General features: G+C 48.7%; 2 protein-coding genes across 3 annotated transcripts; one reads left to right on the top strand and one right to left on the bottom strand.

Moving 5' to 3' along the window:
• The first annotated feature begins 9,802 nt into the window (after positions 1-9,802).
• Positions 9,803-12,768, top strand: LAMTOR4 (late endosomal/lysosomal adaptor, MAPK and MTOR activator 4). Of its 2 annotated transcripts, none has more exons than XM_084250627.1 (4): positions 9,803-9,848; positions 10,313-10,393; positions 12,070-12,187; positions 12,523-12,768. In XM_084250627.1, the coding sequence occupies exons 1-4, from the start codon at positions 9,846-9,848 to the stop codon at positions 12,618-12,620; spliced, it is 300 nt and encodes a 99-aa protein (XP_084106753.1). In that variant the 5' UTR covers positions 9,803-9,845; the 3' UTR covers positions 12,621-12,768. The 2 variants fall into 2 exon arrangements, with proteins under 2 accessions (XP_084106753.1, XP_084106754.1); XM_084250628.1 differs by having other exon boundaries at positions 12,506-12,768.
• A 934-nt stretch (positions 12,769-13,702) lies between these two features.
• TRAPPC14 (trafficking protein particle complex subunit 14) lies at positions 13,703-17,195 on the bottom strand (the record flags this gene model as incomplete). Its single annotated transcript, XM_084249745.1, has 11 exons — positions 13,703-13,856; positions 13,967-14,160; positions 14,358-14,512; positions 15,017-15,180; positions 15,268-15,350; positions 15,478-15,625; positions 15,717-15,837; positions 15,988-16,074; positions 16,243-16,372; positions 16,476-16,571; positions 16,785-17,195. The coding sequence occupies 11 exons, from the start codon at positions 17,193-17,195 to the stop codon at positions 13,703-13,705; spliced, it is 1,743 nt and encodes a 580-aa protein (XP_084105871.1).
• Positions 17,196-17,616: the final 421 nt, after the last annotated feature.

Genomic DNA, 17,616 nt, shown 5'->3' with positions numbered 1-17,616 from the left:
AAGATAGAAAATGCACTTTACAAATGGTGTTATTTTTTCCTAACTTATTCTTTTGCTCTCTCTCTTTTTATTTCTTCCCTTCTTTGACTGCTTTTTAATGTTTTCTTCCTTTTCTGTTCTTTCTCTTTTCCATTTTATCCCTCCTCATCTATCTTTTCATTTTTCACTCTGCAAATGCAGTTCAACAAATGGGTGAGGCACAATGACCTCCTAGCCATGCTTTGAAGTAGTCCAGTTAAAGTGGGGAACCCAGGCCTCTCTGGTAGCCTGGGGTGAAGTCTCAGTGCTATCACCACCATGGCCTGAGTTAGATCCCCCATCCCTATCCAAGGAGCTGACCCACAAATGATGCAACAGACTTCTCCTGTCTCATCCACCACTCCCCTTATTTCAGTAAATTCGCCTTCTCTGCTCCCCACTCTGTGTCTGGTGAATCCTCTCACCCTTCCCACCTCCAGCCTATACCACAATTCTGCTATGCACAAATAAATAAATAAACAAACAAATAAATAAATAATCTTTTTAAAATAATGAAGTGGGGACCCCCAGTTCACGGACTAGTAGTAGTGGTTTGAGATGAGATAGGACAGCACAGAAAATCCTGCAATTAAAGCAGAAACCAGAATGTCTTCATAGAGGAAGGGTTGGTTTGAAGAAGTTCAGACTGTCAGTAACTGACACACCTGCTCAACAATGGTCACAAAGGGAGGGAGGCAGCTTAGTTCTCACCATGGGGTCTGTGTATTTAAACTACCTGGTAGAAATGAATGTTAGGTATAGTCAATATGCATTGGACATGGCAAGTAAATGAAAGTTTTTTTTTGTAGGTAAATATATATTTTTAAATTTTTAAATTTTTTTTTATTTTATATATTTTTTACATCATTTTTCATTTTTTGCACCATATGTGCATTTTCATCTTGGTTATAGTTCTCATACAATTCCCACCCCCCTTATTTTGCTCCTACTCCCTTCCCCCCCCGCCAACCCCGTTTAATTAAAGCGGAAACCAGAATGTCTTCATAGAGGAAGGGTTGGTTTGAAGAAGTTCAGACTGTCAGTAACTGACACACCTGCTCAACAATGGTCACAAAGGGAGGGAGGCAGCTTAGTTCTCACCATGGGGTCTGTGTATTTAAACTACCTGGTAGAAATGAATGTTAGGTATAGTCAATATGCATTGGACATGGCAAGTAAATGAAAGTTTTTTTTTGTAGGTAAATATATATTTTTAAATTTTTTTTTATTTTATATATTTTTTACATCATTTTTCATTTTTTGCACCATATGTGCATTTTCATCTTGGTTATAGTTCTCATACAATTCCCACCCCCCTTATTTTGCTCCTACTCCCTTCCCCCCCGCCAACCCCGTGTGTCTCTGGTTTATAGTTGCTTGTTGATTTTTATTTTTACTTTTATTATAATCAGTCTTTTCCCTGGTCCCTTATTTAGGTTTTCTAAATTCTTGCTATGAGTGAGACCATCTGGTATTTTTCTCTTTCTTTCTGGCTTATTTTGCTGAGCATGATTCCTTCCAGGTCCATCCATGTTGCTGCAAATTGCATGAGTTTATCTTTTTGATAGCTGAGTAATATTCCATTGTATATGTAAATGAAAGATTTAACCCTCAAAAAAAAAGTAGGAAAACTGCCAGCAAGGCCCAGTTCTGGTGAGGGAACTCTTTGACATTTGTGAACTTTCAACATCTCCTGTTCTCACAGGCAGAGAGCAGGGTCAGCAAGATGTTGAAAGTCCACAAATGTCAAAGAGTTTCCTCACCAGAACTGGGCCCTGCTGGCAGTTTTCCTACTTTTTCTTTTTAAGGGTTAAATCTTTCTGTGTATTCTTCTAAGGGCACCAATCCCACAGCTCACTTTCCTGATACTTCAGGGATTGTTCCTTCTCAGAATCCTTTGCTGGTTCTTCCTTTTCTTCCAACTTCTTAAGCTGGCATGCCCCAGAGATCAGTCCCTGTTTTCATCTCTATTTATACTCACCCCCTCGGTGTACTCGTTCTGTTTCATGGCTTTAAAGACTATCTGTCTACCAGCATTTCCCAATTTTATGTCTGTAGTTCAGAACTCTACATAGAGAGTGAGAGAGCCAGAGTGTGTGCAAGTGTGAGAGAGAAAGAGAGAGAGAGAGAGAGAGTGCGAGAGCGCACACAGATTTCTCAATGCCTGGGAAACTAAATCTCTGACTCTATGACCACCTGCCCTCCAAATAAACCACTCCACCCTGGGCCTTTCCCATCTAAGTTGATAAGAATGGCATCCTTCCAGTAGCTCAGGTCAAAAACCTTAAAATCATTCTTATCTCTTTTTTCTCACATCCCACATTCAACCTATCAGGCAATCCTACTGGTTTTACTTTCAACATATATTCATAAGATAACTATTTCTCAACACCTCCATGGTGCCCACGGTGTCCTACCATGATCTCTGACTAACTGATCTCCTTGCTTCCACACTTGCATTTCTACAATCTTTTCTCAATAAAACAGCCATAGTGAGCCTTTTAAAGTGAGGTCAGGGGCCTCCCCTGGTGGCGCAGGCGGCTGAGCGCTGCGCTGTGAAGCTGTCGCAGCCTCTGCAGCGCCGGTTCAATCCCGGCCAACCAGTGAGGGTCCCACATGGCACAGCAGACCTCTCCTGTCGCGCCCGCTACTCCCCTCAGCAGAGTATTTCGTCAGTCTGCCTGTTCTCTTCCTCGCTCTGTCTCTGGTGAATTCTTTTACCTTCCTGTGCATTTATTTATTAAAATAAATAAACAAACAAACAAATAAATAAAGTGAGGTCAGGCCATCCTCTGTTTAAACACCCCAGTGACTCTCTACTTCAGTCAGAGCATGCTCAATAGGAGCAATATAATCTCCAAGGGAATGAAACTTGTTTCATAGGGGGCAGGAATTAAAAACATCTTGGATATTACAGTGGTTTGTGGTCTTCCAAAGGTCCAAGGTGTGTGTGTGTGTATGTAAACAACAGAAATCTTGTTCTGCAGGTTGCAAATCTGAGATCAGATTTGCATATATATATATATGATTTATCTATGATATTGAAATATTTTGGGAGAGTGGAAATAAAATTATCTAAAGGGCACCATAATGGCAAGGGGTTGGTGGGGAGGGAAGTTGACAACCACTAACTGGCCAAATACCAAACCCCATAATGTCGGGCCCCTGTTACCTCCTGAGCTTGTCTCCTACTCTTCCCCTGGTCATTCAGCTCCAACCAGAGGTAAAAGAGAGAGAGGCAGTGGAATGAGTTACTTAGGAGAGCAGGCCCAGGCATGAATGCTGTCACAGAGACCATCACAGCAAAGGGCACTCTTACCTTCTTGGTGATTTGTGATTGAGATGTTTCATTTTTACATCAACGTGGCTGGGCTGTGATCCAGTTGTTGTCCACACACCAGTCTAGATGTTGCTTTTGGAAAGAAAGAAAAATATGTCACCAAAATATGCCACTTTGATCCCCCCCAAATTATTTTGAGTTGAAGTTATTTTATTTGCATTTTAAAAGGACAGGTTTATTAGAAAAAGAGAGAGAAGACACACAGACACAAACAGGGAGAAAGAGCTGCTGCTGCTTTGTGAAGGGAAAAGGTTATAGTCACAGGCAAGCAGGAGAGCTTGAGCTAAAGTTATTTTTGAAAACAATAGTGTAAGAAGGGCACTCTAATCTTCCCTTTTCCTTCCCAACAACAGGAAATAAACCCTCATATGGAAGATGTCCTCTTTATACTTCATACCAGATAGCAAGAAGCATTCTTCAAGGATGGGAAGTTGAGACCTAGAGAATCCATAAATTAGACCTTATTGTTATAGGGCAGCCCCGATATAGAACAGGTTGCCTGGCTGTGGGTCCTCACCCGCACGCTTAAAAGGGACTTATTAATACTCCACTACAGGCACACAAAAAAGGTTAACAAAAGGTTTACTTACAAGGGAAGAGGAAATGTACAACTCAGGGAGAAAACAGGGAAATAAAACCTTAAATGCGTCCTACCCGATCTGCCAACCTGGAAACCCAATGGCACTCTGAGAGCTGGCTGAGAGCCGCAAGCTGGTGGAGAGACAAAGGGCGTCCCTTAAGGTCCACGTGTCTGGTTTTATACCAAACCTGGCTGCTTAACTCCACTGTCAGGTCCCAGCCACGTTCCCTTTGGTGGTGACTGGATTTGTCTTTCCCAATGTCCTGATGGCTTTGGTCTGGAGTGGGGGTGGGGTCCACAAAGCCTGTATGGAATTAGCTCAAGACATCCTTTTTCCCTAATATTATGAAAAATAATTCTTGTCTGCAGTTAGCCTCCCCATGCACTTTTCCACATATTTCTTTCTTTGTTTAATCTACTATAAAGTAAATGAGGTTTTACCACTTCTTTGGGTCTTTGTTTACTTCTGAGTGCTCCCATATCACCCAATACTTGTATTACATAAATTTGTATGCTTTTCTCCTGTTAATCTGATTTCCGTCAAGTTAGTCCACAAATCCAGCCAAAAATCTTAAGAAGGCAGAGGTAAACTTTTGTCTTCCTTATACTGTGAAGATATTTTTTAGGTATGATGAAAAATTTAAACCAACAGACTTTGAAAACAACAAATTAGCTTCCAAAATGTGGGTGAGCCTCATCCAGGCAGTTCAAGAAAAGAATGAGATTTCCTGGAGAAGGAGGAACTTTCTTTAAGACCATAATAACATAGAAAAGCAGTCCGCACTCCTGGCCCTGCCTTCATGTGGGCTAGGGGTGGGGCAGGATGGGCCTCTGCCTGCTATCTTAGGCCGGGTTGGGAGCCACAAGGCTCCACCTCCACATGGTTGGGCCTGGTTTCAGTCCAGTCAAAGATAGGAGGCCCTACATGGCCTGGGTCCTGGGTGGGGTGCCCCTAAGCCTCAGGTCCCTAGGGGCCAGGGGCTGGGGCTTCGGCCAAGGTCGGGTTTCCCCTCTGGACTGACCCCCCCACTTCATTCAGATCAGTGCAAGTCATCAATAACTCAGGCACCCCCCCCCACACACACACACTGTCTTGTTACAATGTGTGGCAGTGGGATGAAAATGGATTAATCAGAGTCCTAGTCCAGAACAATGAGAAACCTAGAGGGACTGCACCAAGAAAGTGCAGCCCAGCTCCAAGGGCAGTCTCATTTTTATTTAGAATCAGACAGAAAATAAAAAGATCAAAGAAGCAAGCAGGCAAACGGGGACTGCACAAGTGTATGGGGGATGCGTAACCAGCTGGCCCCAACCAAGGTTGAGAAGTAAGGAGAAAGTCAAGAAAAGCCTCGGTGTTTATGCTACTCTAGCCATAATACCTATTGCTGTATCTGTACATGCTGATTTCAGCATGTATAGATCCTCATACCAGGACTTTTGCCCTTAGAGGTTCCTTATCAACTTTCCCTGTTTCTGCACACTGAGAGGCACAGAATAGTCAAAGCAAAGAATAATCAAGGCAAAGACACAGAATAGTTGAGGCACACAATAATACAAGCTCCCACAGCAGACCTCCAGATGCTGAGAAGGACAAACTTAAGCCTCGGATACAGTTGTCATCTGTACAGACCCAAACAGAGCATGGTCGGAACCACATGAGATAGGACCGTGGGACGAGCTGGTATAGTGACCTCTCTCAAGAGCTCCATCTACAATATCTTCTGGGGCTGGGGAACCAAAACCCTGGTCCAGAGATGTGCAACATGAATGAGGCTTCTTTCTCTTCTAACTGGGGGAGGAAAACATCAGAGTGTGACTGGGGACCCAGGGCAGGACTGGAAACCATGAAAGGAAAAGAGAGGAGCTGGACCGACCATGTGCTAGAGTCTTTCCCCACCGGGGAGCTTCCCCACCAACACTGGCTGGGAGTTGGGTTCCCAACACCAAAATTATGACTCTGAAGCAGCATCATGTGCTAGTCATTGGAAAGGATGGGACAATCAGTGTGAATGAGGGGGCTTGGAACCCAGAGATCATATCAGTGTGGAGAAAATGGGGCAGTGTCCTGTACCATAGGAAGTTCCAAAAACAAGAAGTCTAGAAAATCATTCCATACACATGCCCTGCCCTACAAGAGGTTTCTGAAGTGCTCTGCCTTGCTACCTGCCTCCCAGTTGCTCCAGGTACACTGCAGTCCAGGAGCACAGGTCCTTGCCCAGGAAAAGGACAAGCTTCCAGGAAAAGGACAAAGCTTGTGGGCCAACCATCATTCTAGGGCACCCAGCAGGGAGGAGTAGGACTGATCCGAGTGGGAGTGGGGGAGGGAGATGCAGGGGAGTGGGATGGTGGTTGGGTAGAATATTGGCCGGAGGGCAACATCTCAGGGGCACAATAACTATACAATGGTGATAGACTATGTAGGAAAAAAAAGAAAAAGAAACCTCGCCAGCATTCCAGATGCTGCCCTGTGGAATTTGGACTCAAGTGAGCAGCCATCAGTTCTTCCCTCAATTTCCAGCTTGTCTGCCAGCCCCACAGCTTCCAGATTTGCCAGCAACCACAATCACGTGAGCTAATTCCTTAAAATAAACCTCTCCTCTCTCTGCGAACAAGTTCTAGAAGGAGAGAACAAAGGGAAGAGAGAAATTGATTTATTTTAAAGAATAAAATAAGGACCTCCCTGTTGGCGTAGTGCTTGAAAGCAGCGCTGTGAAGCTGTCCGCAGCCTCTGCAGTGCGGGTTCGATTCCCGGCTGGCCGAGGAGATACCCACATGGCGCAGCAGACCTCTCCTGTCTCACCCGCTGCTCCCCTCAGCAGTGCTTTTGGTCTGTCTGCCTGTTCTGCGCCCCACTCTGTCTCTGGTGAATCCTCTCACCCTCCCGTGCCTTTGGCCTGTACTCTAGATCTTGTATAAATAAATCAATCTTAAAAAAAAAGAATAAAATAACATGTATGTGCATGTGTGCATATATATATATATATATATATATATATATATACATGTACAGATGTATAGATGTTGTGGTGTTGCTTTCATACATCAATGCCCACACACCAGCATTCAGATCAAGAAACAACATCACTAGTCACAGAAGCACACTTCTTGCCGTCTCCCCTCCCCCCATGGATAACCATAGATACATTTATCTCCCTTTTACCTTCCAGAACTCTGACTAAAACAGTGGTTAGCTTACAATTTGTTTCCATTGGCTTTGTGTCTTTGTCACTTTTCCTAGCAGTCTTCTTTTCAGTTCAGATTTTTAAAGATTTTACTGTTTGCTGTGAAGCTAGACCTCCATCCTCTTGCATGCAACCTCCTTTTCTCTTATCTTTTCTAGTACCAATTATTACCTGATCAAACAGCCATCAAAAGACTTCCCAATCCCAACTCTGCCTTTCCTGCTTCTCTTGACTCTAACATCCATTCAACCAGCATTTAATGAAGACTAGAGAGTAATAGTTATGTGTTTGGGGAGTAATTTGTGGAAAACATCACAAGTCTGACCTCATCCTCACCTCCACCCCCATGCTGCTCAGCTAGTAAGTGAGGTAGGCAGGTAAACAAAGAGTTTGCAGGAAGTGAGGTAAGTGCTACAGTAGGGCATGGGCCTCTTAGATCTTGGGGAGACAGGGTGTGTGTGTTGGGAGAGGTAAAGTAGGAGGCTAGTCCTGTCACTGGGATGGATAAAACCACATTATTTCAATCTCAGGGTTTGTGTCTTCCTTTTCCAAAGAAGAATGTGCCATGCAAGAGCAGTTAGGGACCATGAGACCAAAGCAAAAGTCTGGAACCAGAAGGAAGTTCTGGGAGCAACAGGGACAAAATAGAAAAGAAAAAAAAAGAAGATTCAACTTGTAGGTTAGCACTGTGTTAGGTACTGAGTTAGACACTGGAATCTCAAAATGGATCAAGTCCTTAACTTCAGGGAACTCATAGTTTAACACAAGATGAACAGCTCTCACCAGAATATTCTTTCCCAGGTAGATACCCTTACAGCTCACTCCCTCAAGTCTTTGTTCAGCTGTCACCTCATCTATAGGCTGACCTCACCCACTGATATATCACACCTACCAACACCCCTCTTTGTCCTCTCACTCCATTTTTTAAAAACTCTTTATTCAAGTATAATATACATGCAGGGAAATTTCATGTATTATAAGTGTGCAGCCCTCTACATTTTTACAAACTGACACATAGACAACACCAGCATCCAGGCGAACAAACAACATTACCAGGCCCAGAAACACCTCTATTTAGCCCAGTCTCCTCCCATACCCCTAATTTCTAACAGCATAGTTTTGCCTGCTTTTATACTTTACAGAAATGTATTCATATGTAATACACTTATGATTTACATCTTTCACTCAATATCAAGTTTGTGTGAGTCATTCCTGTCGCTGTGTGTAGTTTTAGTCCATTCTCATTGTCATATAGTGTTCCATTTTGTGAAAGTGACACAATTTATTTATCCATTTAGCCATAATGGGCAGTGGGTAGTTTCCAGTTTTGAGTTATTAGACAGGAGGCTGGCCATCCACTTCTTTGTGGAGAGAACCGGCCTGTTCGAGCCTCCCAAGTAACTCCCCATGCTTTGGGAAAGAGGCAGGAAAGGATGACCAAACTAACCATCAACCTCTATGTGGAGGGGTGGTCCGTATACTGTCCAATGCCGGTGAAGTGCCACATGAGTTCAGGGCTGCTTTAATGTGCTAGCTTGAGAAATTGTGCGAAGCACTCTGCAGCAAACAAGAGAAAGGAATGCTTGCTGCAGTCTGCTGGCCTCTGCTAGGGCCTGTTTGGCTGACTCCTGACCTGGGGGTAGGGAGTGGGTGGGAGTTTCAGGTTACACCTGGGTTGTAACTCAACATAAGTTCTTTCCACATTGGGGCTCTTATGAATAATACTGCTATAATCATTTGTGTTGAGTTTTTGTGTGAACCTAAATCAGAGTAACTGTTTAATTTTTCCAGGAACCACCAAACTGTGTTCCACAGCAGCTGCCCATTTTACATTCCTACCAGCAATATGTGAGGAAGCCAACTTCTCCATATCCTTGCCAAGTACTTATTGCTTTAGTTCCAGAATCATCCTTTTCACCTCATCAACACTACTCAAGTCACATTAGTATTGCAGCAGGTCTAGAAACGAACTTATTTTTTCTATGTGACATTCATTTGTAGTTAAGAATTTCTGAATTTCCAATTTTTCCTGACAGAATATTTAGTATCGCAGCTACGCGGTTGGGGGGCAACGGAGGCTCACTTTATCATCACTCCTTTCCTCCTTGATTCCGGACTAACCACTTCGGGAATAAATCCCCCATCTTAAACAGAAAGCAACCTGAAAGTAGGTATAAAGGTAGTATTTGGATAGTTCTTCATATGCATTTCGCGTTGTTTCATTTTATTCTTTCGTTTCGGGTAGTCATCTGAAGTACAGCAAGTAACCAGACTGTGCAGCCCCTAGTGAGCAGTTTAACCCCAGCACCCTCTGCACCCCGCACCCTAACGCGCGGAGGGACACAGACTCAGCCCACGCCCCTCCCCCAGCCCCGCCCACACTTCGCCCCAGCCCCGCCCACACCCCTTCCCCAGCCCCGCCCACACTCCTTCCCCAGCCCCGCCCACACTCCTCCCATAGCCCTTCCCCTCTTCCGACGTCCCTACGCTGAGGGGCGGGGAAGATTGGTCTTTGAGTGACCACTCGGCGCGCGTTTCCCGGAAGCGACGCTCCGCACTGGCAGATGAAGTCTAATGACGTAGACGTGCTCCAATCCGAATCCTGAGGGCGGGGCTAAATCCTACGGCGTAAGACCGGAGAGCGCCCGCTGGAAGCACGTGACCTGGATTTGGAGCCGGAAGCCACCTCTCTCGTAAGGAGCACCCCCCAGCACCTACGGCTGCGATGGTAAGTGAGGACGCATGCGCGGGGCTATGGTCGGGGGTTCAGCATCCCTGTTCCCCAATTTCTTTGGCCGCCCTGTCTTAGACCTGCTTCCCACCCTCATGCCCAATCCGTCCTGGGGTAGAAGGGGAATGGAGCTGAAAGGGTTGCAGCGTAGAAGGCTGAGGAGTGATCTGTGGGCGGGTGTACCGGTTTTTTTGGGGGGCGGAGTCTGCGGGGGCGGGGCTGGCCACTAGGTGAATTGGAGACGGAGCTGGCGGGGAGGGGCCGGTGGTGTAGCGAAGGTGGGAGGTAGGCTTGGGAACCCAGAGAAAGATAAATGTTGAAGGCCACGTAGAGGGATTAGAGTCTGGAAGGACCCTGGTTGGGGAAAAAGTCTTGGGAATCCAAACATTTGAAGTTGCAAGTGTAGGGTACTGAGAACCATCTTCCCAGCTTGCTTCTCACTCTGCATCTTTATCCACTAGACTTCTGCACTGACGCAGGGGCTGGAGCGAATCCCAGACCAGCTGGGCTACCTGGTGCTGAGTGAAGGCGCAGTGCTAGCGGTGCGTTCTGGGAAAGGGAGGGGGGCCCACGTACTCAAGGCCCGGTGACCCCTTCTAATAGGGCCCAGTTTACCTAATTTGTCTCTATTCTTAGTCTTTACCTGATATCATGCATAGCATACAGTAAACTTTTGGGAATTAAACCTAACTTATGAGGTAAGAGGTTTGCTAACTTTACCAAAGTTACACAATTAACTATAGGTCTTTTGGTAGCTGAGGTTACCCAAGTTATGCTTGGTATTTATGGAAGAGGTTTTGTATTTTGTTCCGTAGAACAGTATAGTGTTAGGTCTCTATATAAGTTTTCCATCTACAGAGACAAGGCATAAGGTTAAAGGTGGGAAGCAATGAACATAGTAAAGAAAACTGAGAGACCAGAAAATGAAGGACTCAGCCTTTCCTTTCTTTTCATGTTTTAACTTTTGTTCTGATAAGGAAACTTTTTTGGAGGTGAAAATTCAGCTTGGCTTAAGGGATAGACGGTTGTAAACAGGCCGAAAAGGAGAGTATTCAGGGCTGAGAGGTGATATTTGCAGGAGTGCCACACCAGCCTGTCTGAATTGGTGGTGGGATTATGTTGACATGATTTAGAAAGGTTTGGGAGGAGACTGGAGACAAATATATGGCAACGAAAGCTCTGACTGTGGAGGACTTTAAAAGCCCAGTTACATATTTGGATTAATGCTGAGGAAATAGGAGCTTTGGAGATTTTTTGAACAGAAGCATGAGCTGATGAAGCAGTTGAGAGGTTGATCTAATAGGTGTGAGAATGGGCCAGAGGAGCAGGATTCAGGAGGCTGCTGCCAAAATCTAGACAGGGCTGGAGGCAGTGAAAAGGAGCAAGGAGAGAAATGATTTTAAAGGAAGAATCAATATGTCTTGGTAATGACTGGAGATTGAAAATAGAGATATTCTTCATCAAGACTTTGAACTCAAGCCTAGATTGATGGTGCCTCAGCAGGAAATTAAGAACTTGAATAGGGAGAGAGATAAGGGGAAATGTGATGTGACTTTAGACAATGAGTTCGATATAGAATAGCAGTTGCTAGGAGCTGTTCTAAGGATCCCACCAGTGTTATCTAAACTGTCCATAAGATACTGTTGTCACTAATTTACGAATGAGAAAACTGAGTTACAGAATATCTTAGGAAAAAGGGCGCTGAACTCAGTGGGAGGCCCATACTGAGGAGGCAGGAAGAGGAAATTGAGATAGTCACAGAAAAGAGGAAGGCCCAGGCAAAGTGACATTATTACCCAAGGACCATGTAATAGAGGGGCTAAAAGGAAAGTGATGTTTGTTTCAGATTCTGCAAGACAAGTGGGAAAACTGAGAAAAAGATGCAACCCTGAACAAGTCAGTGGTGGGTGGGCATTGATGTGTGAGAATGTGTTTTCATCAGATAGGTGGAAGATGGGGAGAAAGCAACCTGCAAAGGATTAGGGGGAAAAGGTTGGTAAAGAAATGGATGAACCATTGCATATGGGGGAAGGCTAGTGTTACAAAGACAAGAAACCTGATGGTGAGTTTCAGGTTTTCCCAAAACAGGGGTGACCTGGACATACTGGAAAGTAGAGAGGGGGAGATTACAAATGCTAGATCCAATGACTGTTCCTGGAATTTTTCCCCAATTCTGTGCCCTTATTTCGACCATTTTCCCTTCCCCGTCTGCATGCAGTCATCTGGTGATCTAGAGAATGACGAGCAGGCGGCCAGCGCCATCTCTGAGCTGGTCAGCACGGCCTGTGGTTTCCGTCTGCACCACGGCATGAACATACCCTTCAAGCGTCTATCTGGTGAGCCCCAGCCCTTGCCTCTATGGCGGTGACAGGAGGGGTGCTTCCAGAGGCATCCCTTAGGGAAGAAACACTTGTGTCCTACCAGCCTCCCATCTCCTGGGGTCCCCGGTTCTGGCCACTATCTTCCCTTTGGGATTCACTCCTGCATCAGAATTAATGAGAAAGCAAGAGAAGGGGATTTTACAGAGGACCCCGCACTCCAATCTTCAAATCTCTGAGCCTTGAACTATAAAATTTCTTTGGTTATTGATCCCAGCCAGCTTGTGTGACACCCGCTAACTTTTTGCTCCCTTCCCTCTCCTGGGGTGGGGGAAGGTGTGTCTCCCCCACAGTGGTCTTTGGAGAACACACATTGCTGGTGACCGTGTCAGGACAGAGGGTGTTTGTGGTGAAGAGGCAGAACCGAGGTCGGGAGCCAATTGACGTCTGAGCCTGCCAGAGGGTCAGGGCAGAAGTGGAGCCAGGTCCGCAAGCTTTTGAGGAGGAAGACACATGCCTCCTCCACCTTTCTTGGCTTGCTGCTCCAACTAAGGCTTTTGCTCACCCACTTCTCCACCCCATTTCCCTGCCAGGAAGAGGCCTGGGACTCTCTGCTATGTTAAGGAGAATGAGTTCAAGAAAACCTTTCTCTTCTCTCCCTCCCTCCTAATAAACATGAATCTTATGTTCCCAAGCCCAGGGATGTGTCTAATTTGGAAGGTGGGAGAGTGACACCCCATGTCTGTGTTCACCCTCTAGAAAGTTGTGTACTTGGGCCCAGAGGGGCAGGGCAAGGCCACTCTGGGCATATAAAACTGAGACTCAAAAAAAAAGTGTGTCAAGGGAGCTAGTTGTGGGATTCTGAAACTTCTGGGTCTCCGCTCCTGCCAACAGCACACAGACAACTGTCATTCTTCTCCCTCCTGAACAGGCATTTAATCGTCTTATTTCAGTTGGAAGCAGTAGATGGAGAATAAGTTACAAGAACAAACAGACACACACACACACAAAAAAAAAAATCCACACAACTTAAAGTGCTTCAGGCTGCAAACGTAAACATGAGGGGCAGGAGGAGGCCACCTAGCTATCTCCCCTGACCCCTGAGACAGGAGGATCATTGTCGGGGTCCCTTTACCAGCACCACCCTCTAATCTCAGCCCTGCGGGTGGGTGGGAGGGAGGGAATGTCAGAGGCTGGAAAGGCAACTTAATAGGAATGAGGAAAACACTTTGTAAACAGAACCAGGGTAAAAGGCGGGGGGCAAGATAGCTCTTAGAGCCCTTGCCCTGGCCGAGGGGTGGGACCAGCCCCCCCAGGACATTGGGGAAATACTGTTGGCTTAGTGCTGTAGCCATACCCGCCCATTTCACAGCTTCTTCCCTTGTCCCTCATCAGCAGACACGGACAGGCGGCCCTATTGGACCTCCTCACCCATGGTGGGAGGCATCTAGGGGAGGCACAGCCTGGAGGGAGGACCCCCCTGGGGGGTTTTCAATTTCTGGAAGTGCAAGAGGGAGGCGCTCCAGCACGGGGCTACTTGACGGGCTCCACCACCAGGACCTTGCACTCGCGCTTGGCAATCTTGTCCAGAGACAGCACAGCCTTGTCTGGAGGCAGGTAGAGGGGGCGCCCAACAGGAGAGGCCACAGGGGGCGTGATGGCCCTGCGCTCCATCACACTGCCTGACCTGGAAAGGCAGAGGCTGTGGGCTCCAGTCCTACCCCAGAGTCCCCTCCAGCTCCCTCTCCAGTTCTGGCATCTATGAGGTCCACGGGCATCCCTCCCGAGGCTCCCTACCTCATGAGGTGGCTGCGGGAGGGCTGTTGGTGGGAGAAGGACTGAGAGCGGCCCAGGCTAGCCTGGTGCCTCTCCACCAAGTCCCGGACAGCAGGGCTGCTAGGGCTGCTCTTTCGAGAGAGGGGCCGGGCCTCAGGTGGAGGGTGGGACACGCTGGCGGTGAACTGCAGTTTCAGTTTCATGTGCTGGCTCAGCTGAGGTGGGAGACACAGATTAGCACTCCAGCTCGGTTTCCAGGCTTCAGGCCTCCTTTCACAAAATCCTTCCCACTTGACGGGCCATGTCAGATCTAAAGCCTACCTTCCCTCAGCTCAGCATTTTAATAGAAGTTGCAGCCCTGTGCCGCCCACCACACAGCCCAGCCCTCCTACCACCTCTCTCCCCAGCCCACCTCGAAAAGCCCTGTCCTTAGAGCCTGGAAGGCCACACTGAAGGTGAGTGCGCTGCCCTTCCGGGAGAAGCCAAGGTTGTTGAGGGGCGTGTGGCAGACAACAGAGTCCAGGGCTGCCTGCATGGCCCGACGTTCCTCCTCACACAGCTGCTTTCCTGGGGGTGGGGGTGGGCAGAAACAGCGACCAGTAAACATCACTGCTGTGTTCCTCAGTTCACAGAGGGCTTTCAGGAACAATCTCATCTGATCCTCAGAGCCACTCTGGAGTAAACTGAGTATGTTATCTTTTGCTGAATTTCATAAATAACAGCTAATATGTACTGTGGCTGAAGCTTATTCTAACCACTTCACATCTATTAACTCATTAAGTGGCCAGAACAATCCCATGAGGATTTCAGCGCTAAGAAACCTGAGGCTCAGAGAGCTTAAGTCATTTCCAAGGTCACACAGCTACTAAATAGGAAAAGTAATAAAGTCAAACATGCCAGGGAGCCTATTCTCTAGGGCTGGTGTTCTCAAAATTGCCCACTGCCTCTCTAAGTCTTCCCCTGTGATGCTGCAGAACTACCCAGGGACAGCGCCTGCAGTCACCCATTTCTCTAATGTCATCCATTCCTGTCCCCTTCAGGACAAGGGCCCAAGGGTAGCTGCCAACCTACCAGCCTGTGCGTGTTCCGGGGTCCACACAAGCCTCACAGCGAGGAAGTCTTGGAGATTGTTGAGCAGCGTGTAGGTGACAGTGAAACGCTCATAGGTCCGAACAGGGGATTCGCAAGAAGCAGTCATCACAAAGCAGGGGCGATCCAGGCGGATGCTGGGCAGGCTAGTAGTGAGAGGGAGGGAAGCGGGATATGTGTCTCTCGCAACAAAGATGAGTATCGTGGTGTCCAGTGGGGATCCACACACTTACCGGTAATGGGTGTAGATGCTCTGGGTGAAGGGCAATTTCGGGGTGGACCACTGAACCACAGCAATCAGGGGTACTTCTAGGCCCTGCGGGAGGGACAAAGGGAAGCATGTATGAGAGGAATCCTCTAGCTCATCTCTAGTCAACCCCCTGACCTTTCTCTCCCACTTTTCTTATCCTTTTTCTTAGAATATAACTACCCCTTATACTCACCTCCTTAGCCCCTGGAGGGGGCTGCTCACCCCCTCTCAGCTGAAACAGGAAGTTGTGTTCCTCCAGGGCACTAAGCGGGCAGGGGAAGCAGCCAGAGGTACTGGGGAGCCGGCAGAAGGACCCCATGGAGACTTCCCCAGATTGGTGACTAGTTCAGAAGAAGGGGGACAGAGCTTAATCTTGCCCTGCCCGGCCCCCATCCCCACCACTTGCACCCCTGTCCCTCCCCAGGACCTCACCAAACATTGTCCACCAGCAGCACAGAGCCATCGGGCATGACAGGTAGATAACTGGCATTGAAGTTTGGGAGAATGCGGATATCCCAGATGGAAATTTCCTCCTGGGAGGAGCTGTTCAGCACTGTTGGAGGTAATCAGCTCAGATTATCTGGATGCTTCAGTCCCCAACTTTAACCCACAAAACACCTCTCCTCCCCAGCCTGCCTAATAAACTGCCACTCAGTCAGTGCCCTTGCTGCTACCCCAGGCCTGAGCTGATGCACTGGCTCACCCTTGAGAACGGTCAAGTGTTTTCCAGCCACAGTGAACTGGCGGCATTTCAGAACCGGAGGGGGCAGCAGAGTCAGCAGGGTGCTCACTGCAGGAGAGGATGGCAGAGGCAAGAAATGAAGGGCTGGGTGCAGGCCTCACCTCCAACCCAGTTCTAATCTTCCTCTTCTCCCCCAAATCGACACTTGCCAGTACCATCCCTCATTCTGTCCCCCACATTCCACAACCCAACATCTCCGTGCATTCTCCTCCCCACCTTGAGCCTTGAAAGCACTCTGCTCCCCACGGAAGGTCTCCCCAGGTGATCGGGTCTGCAGCAAACGAAGGTAGCCTTGATCTCTGACTTCTGGTGCCTCAACCTCCCGCTTCCAGACCGTCACTACAATCTGAGCACAGGGGACACAGGAGTACATTCAAGAGTTGGCCAGAGCTAGCCAAGTCTTAGAAAGGGAGTATGAATTAGGGTGACAGCTCCCTGGCCAATCTTACCTTGGCTTTAGGTGTCCCTGGGGGAAGTCTATCCAGTGAAACGGTGAGTGGGAAGATGACCTCATCTGTGGACACAATTGGTTCCTCCACAGGCAGCTAGGGTTGTGAAAGGGGTGAAGAGGTCAGGAGAAAGGCAAAAAGACGCCCGTGGCATTCTCTTTAAGACCTGCAGGGCATGATTCTCTTGTTCTGTCCTGAGCCCTCACCTGCCTCCTGCTTCAGGCCCCCATGACCAATCCCCTCACGTCTTTGGAGCCCGGCAACCCCCCGTCCCCTCCCCCCTGTGTCATGTCACCCCAGGTTCCTCACCGTGGTCGCTCCCCCTGAGGTAGCAGGGCCGGGGCCGTGAGTAAGGAGAGGGCTGCAGCCTCGGAACAAACTCCCACCACCAGGATCCCCGCCCCCTGGGGGTTCGGGATCCTGGTCGCTGGAGCCACCGCCCCCAGGAGCCCCGCCTCCGGCGCTGACCGAGGCCAGAGCAGCCAGGGCGGTTGCCAGTTCTGTCCAGGCCCCTCGGGAACCCAAGCCAGAGCCGCCCCCGCCCCCGGACCCCGCGCCGCCCCTGCAGCGCAGCACCAACAGGAAGCGGACAGTCTCCCCCAGATAGAGATGGTTGCGCCGGGGCAGCGCCCGGTACCGGCCCGGGTCCCCTGCGAGTTCCGCGCGCGGCGGCAGCGGCACGGCCGGGAAGTACATCGAGTAGTCGCACTGGGACTCCATGGGGCGGCAAGGGCGGTGCGGGCCGGGGGCAGGGCGGGCCGGCGAGGGCGAGGGCGCCCGCTGGCCGGGATCCGGGGAGCCCCAACCCCCGACGGTGCTACGCGCGTCCGGGCCGGCCCCAGAGACCAACCGGGTCGGGGAACCGGGGCAACGAACCCGGAACCGAGACCCCGCGGGCCGGAACCCGGGTGCGGGCCGAATGACTGGCGAGAAGCCGGAAGCGGAAGGGAAGGGGCGTGGCCTCTGAGGCCCCGGAATTTGTGGGTGACCGGACCGCGGAGGAGAGGGGCGGGGTCCGCTCTGCAGCAAGAAGGATTGAGGAGCGACTGCGAAAGGCTTGGAGGAGAACTGTTAAAAGAACTTCGTTCCACTCTGCTTCTTCCAGGAAGATGCCCCACCCCCAACCTGTCCCCCCCACAAA

Source organism: Talpa europaea, assembly GCF_964194135.1.
Source record: "Talpa europaea genome assembly, chromosome: 12".
NCBI lineage: Eukaryota > Metazoa > Chordata > Mammalia > Eulipotyphla > Talpidae > Talpa > Talpa europaea.
Note: the sequence above shows the minus strand (reverse complement) of the source record. Positions and strands in the feature narration are given on the sequence as shown.

Excerpts from the sequence above, each read along its gene's own strand:
- LAMTOR4 (XM_084250627.1), top strand. Across the intron at positions 10,394-12,069 it reads GTGAAGGCGCAGTGCTAGCG|TCATCTGGTGATCTAGAGAA; the intron begins GTGCGTTCTGGG and ends GTCTGCATGCAG. Across the intron at positions 12,188-12,522 it reads ACCCTTCAAGCGTCTATCTG|TGGTCTTTGGAGAACACACA; the intron begins GTGAGCCCCAGC and ends TCTCCCCCACAG.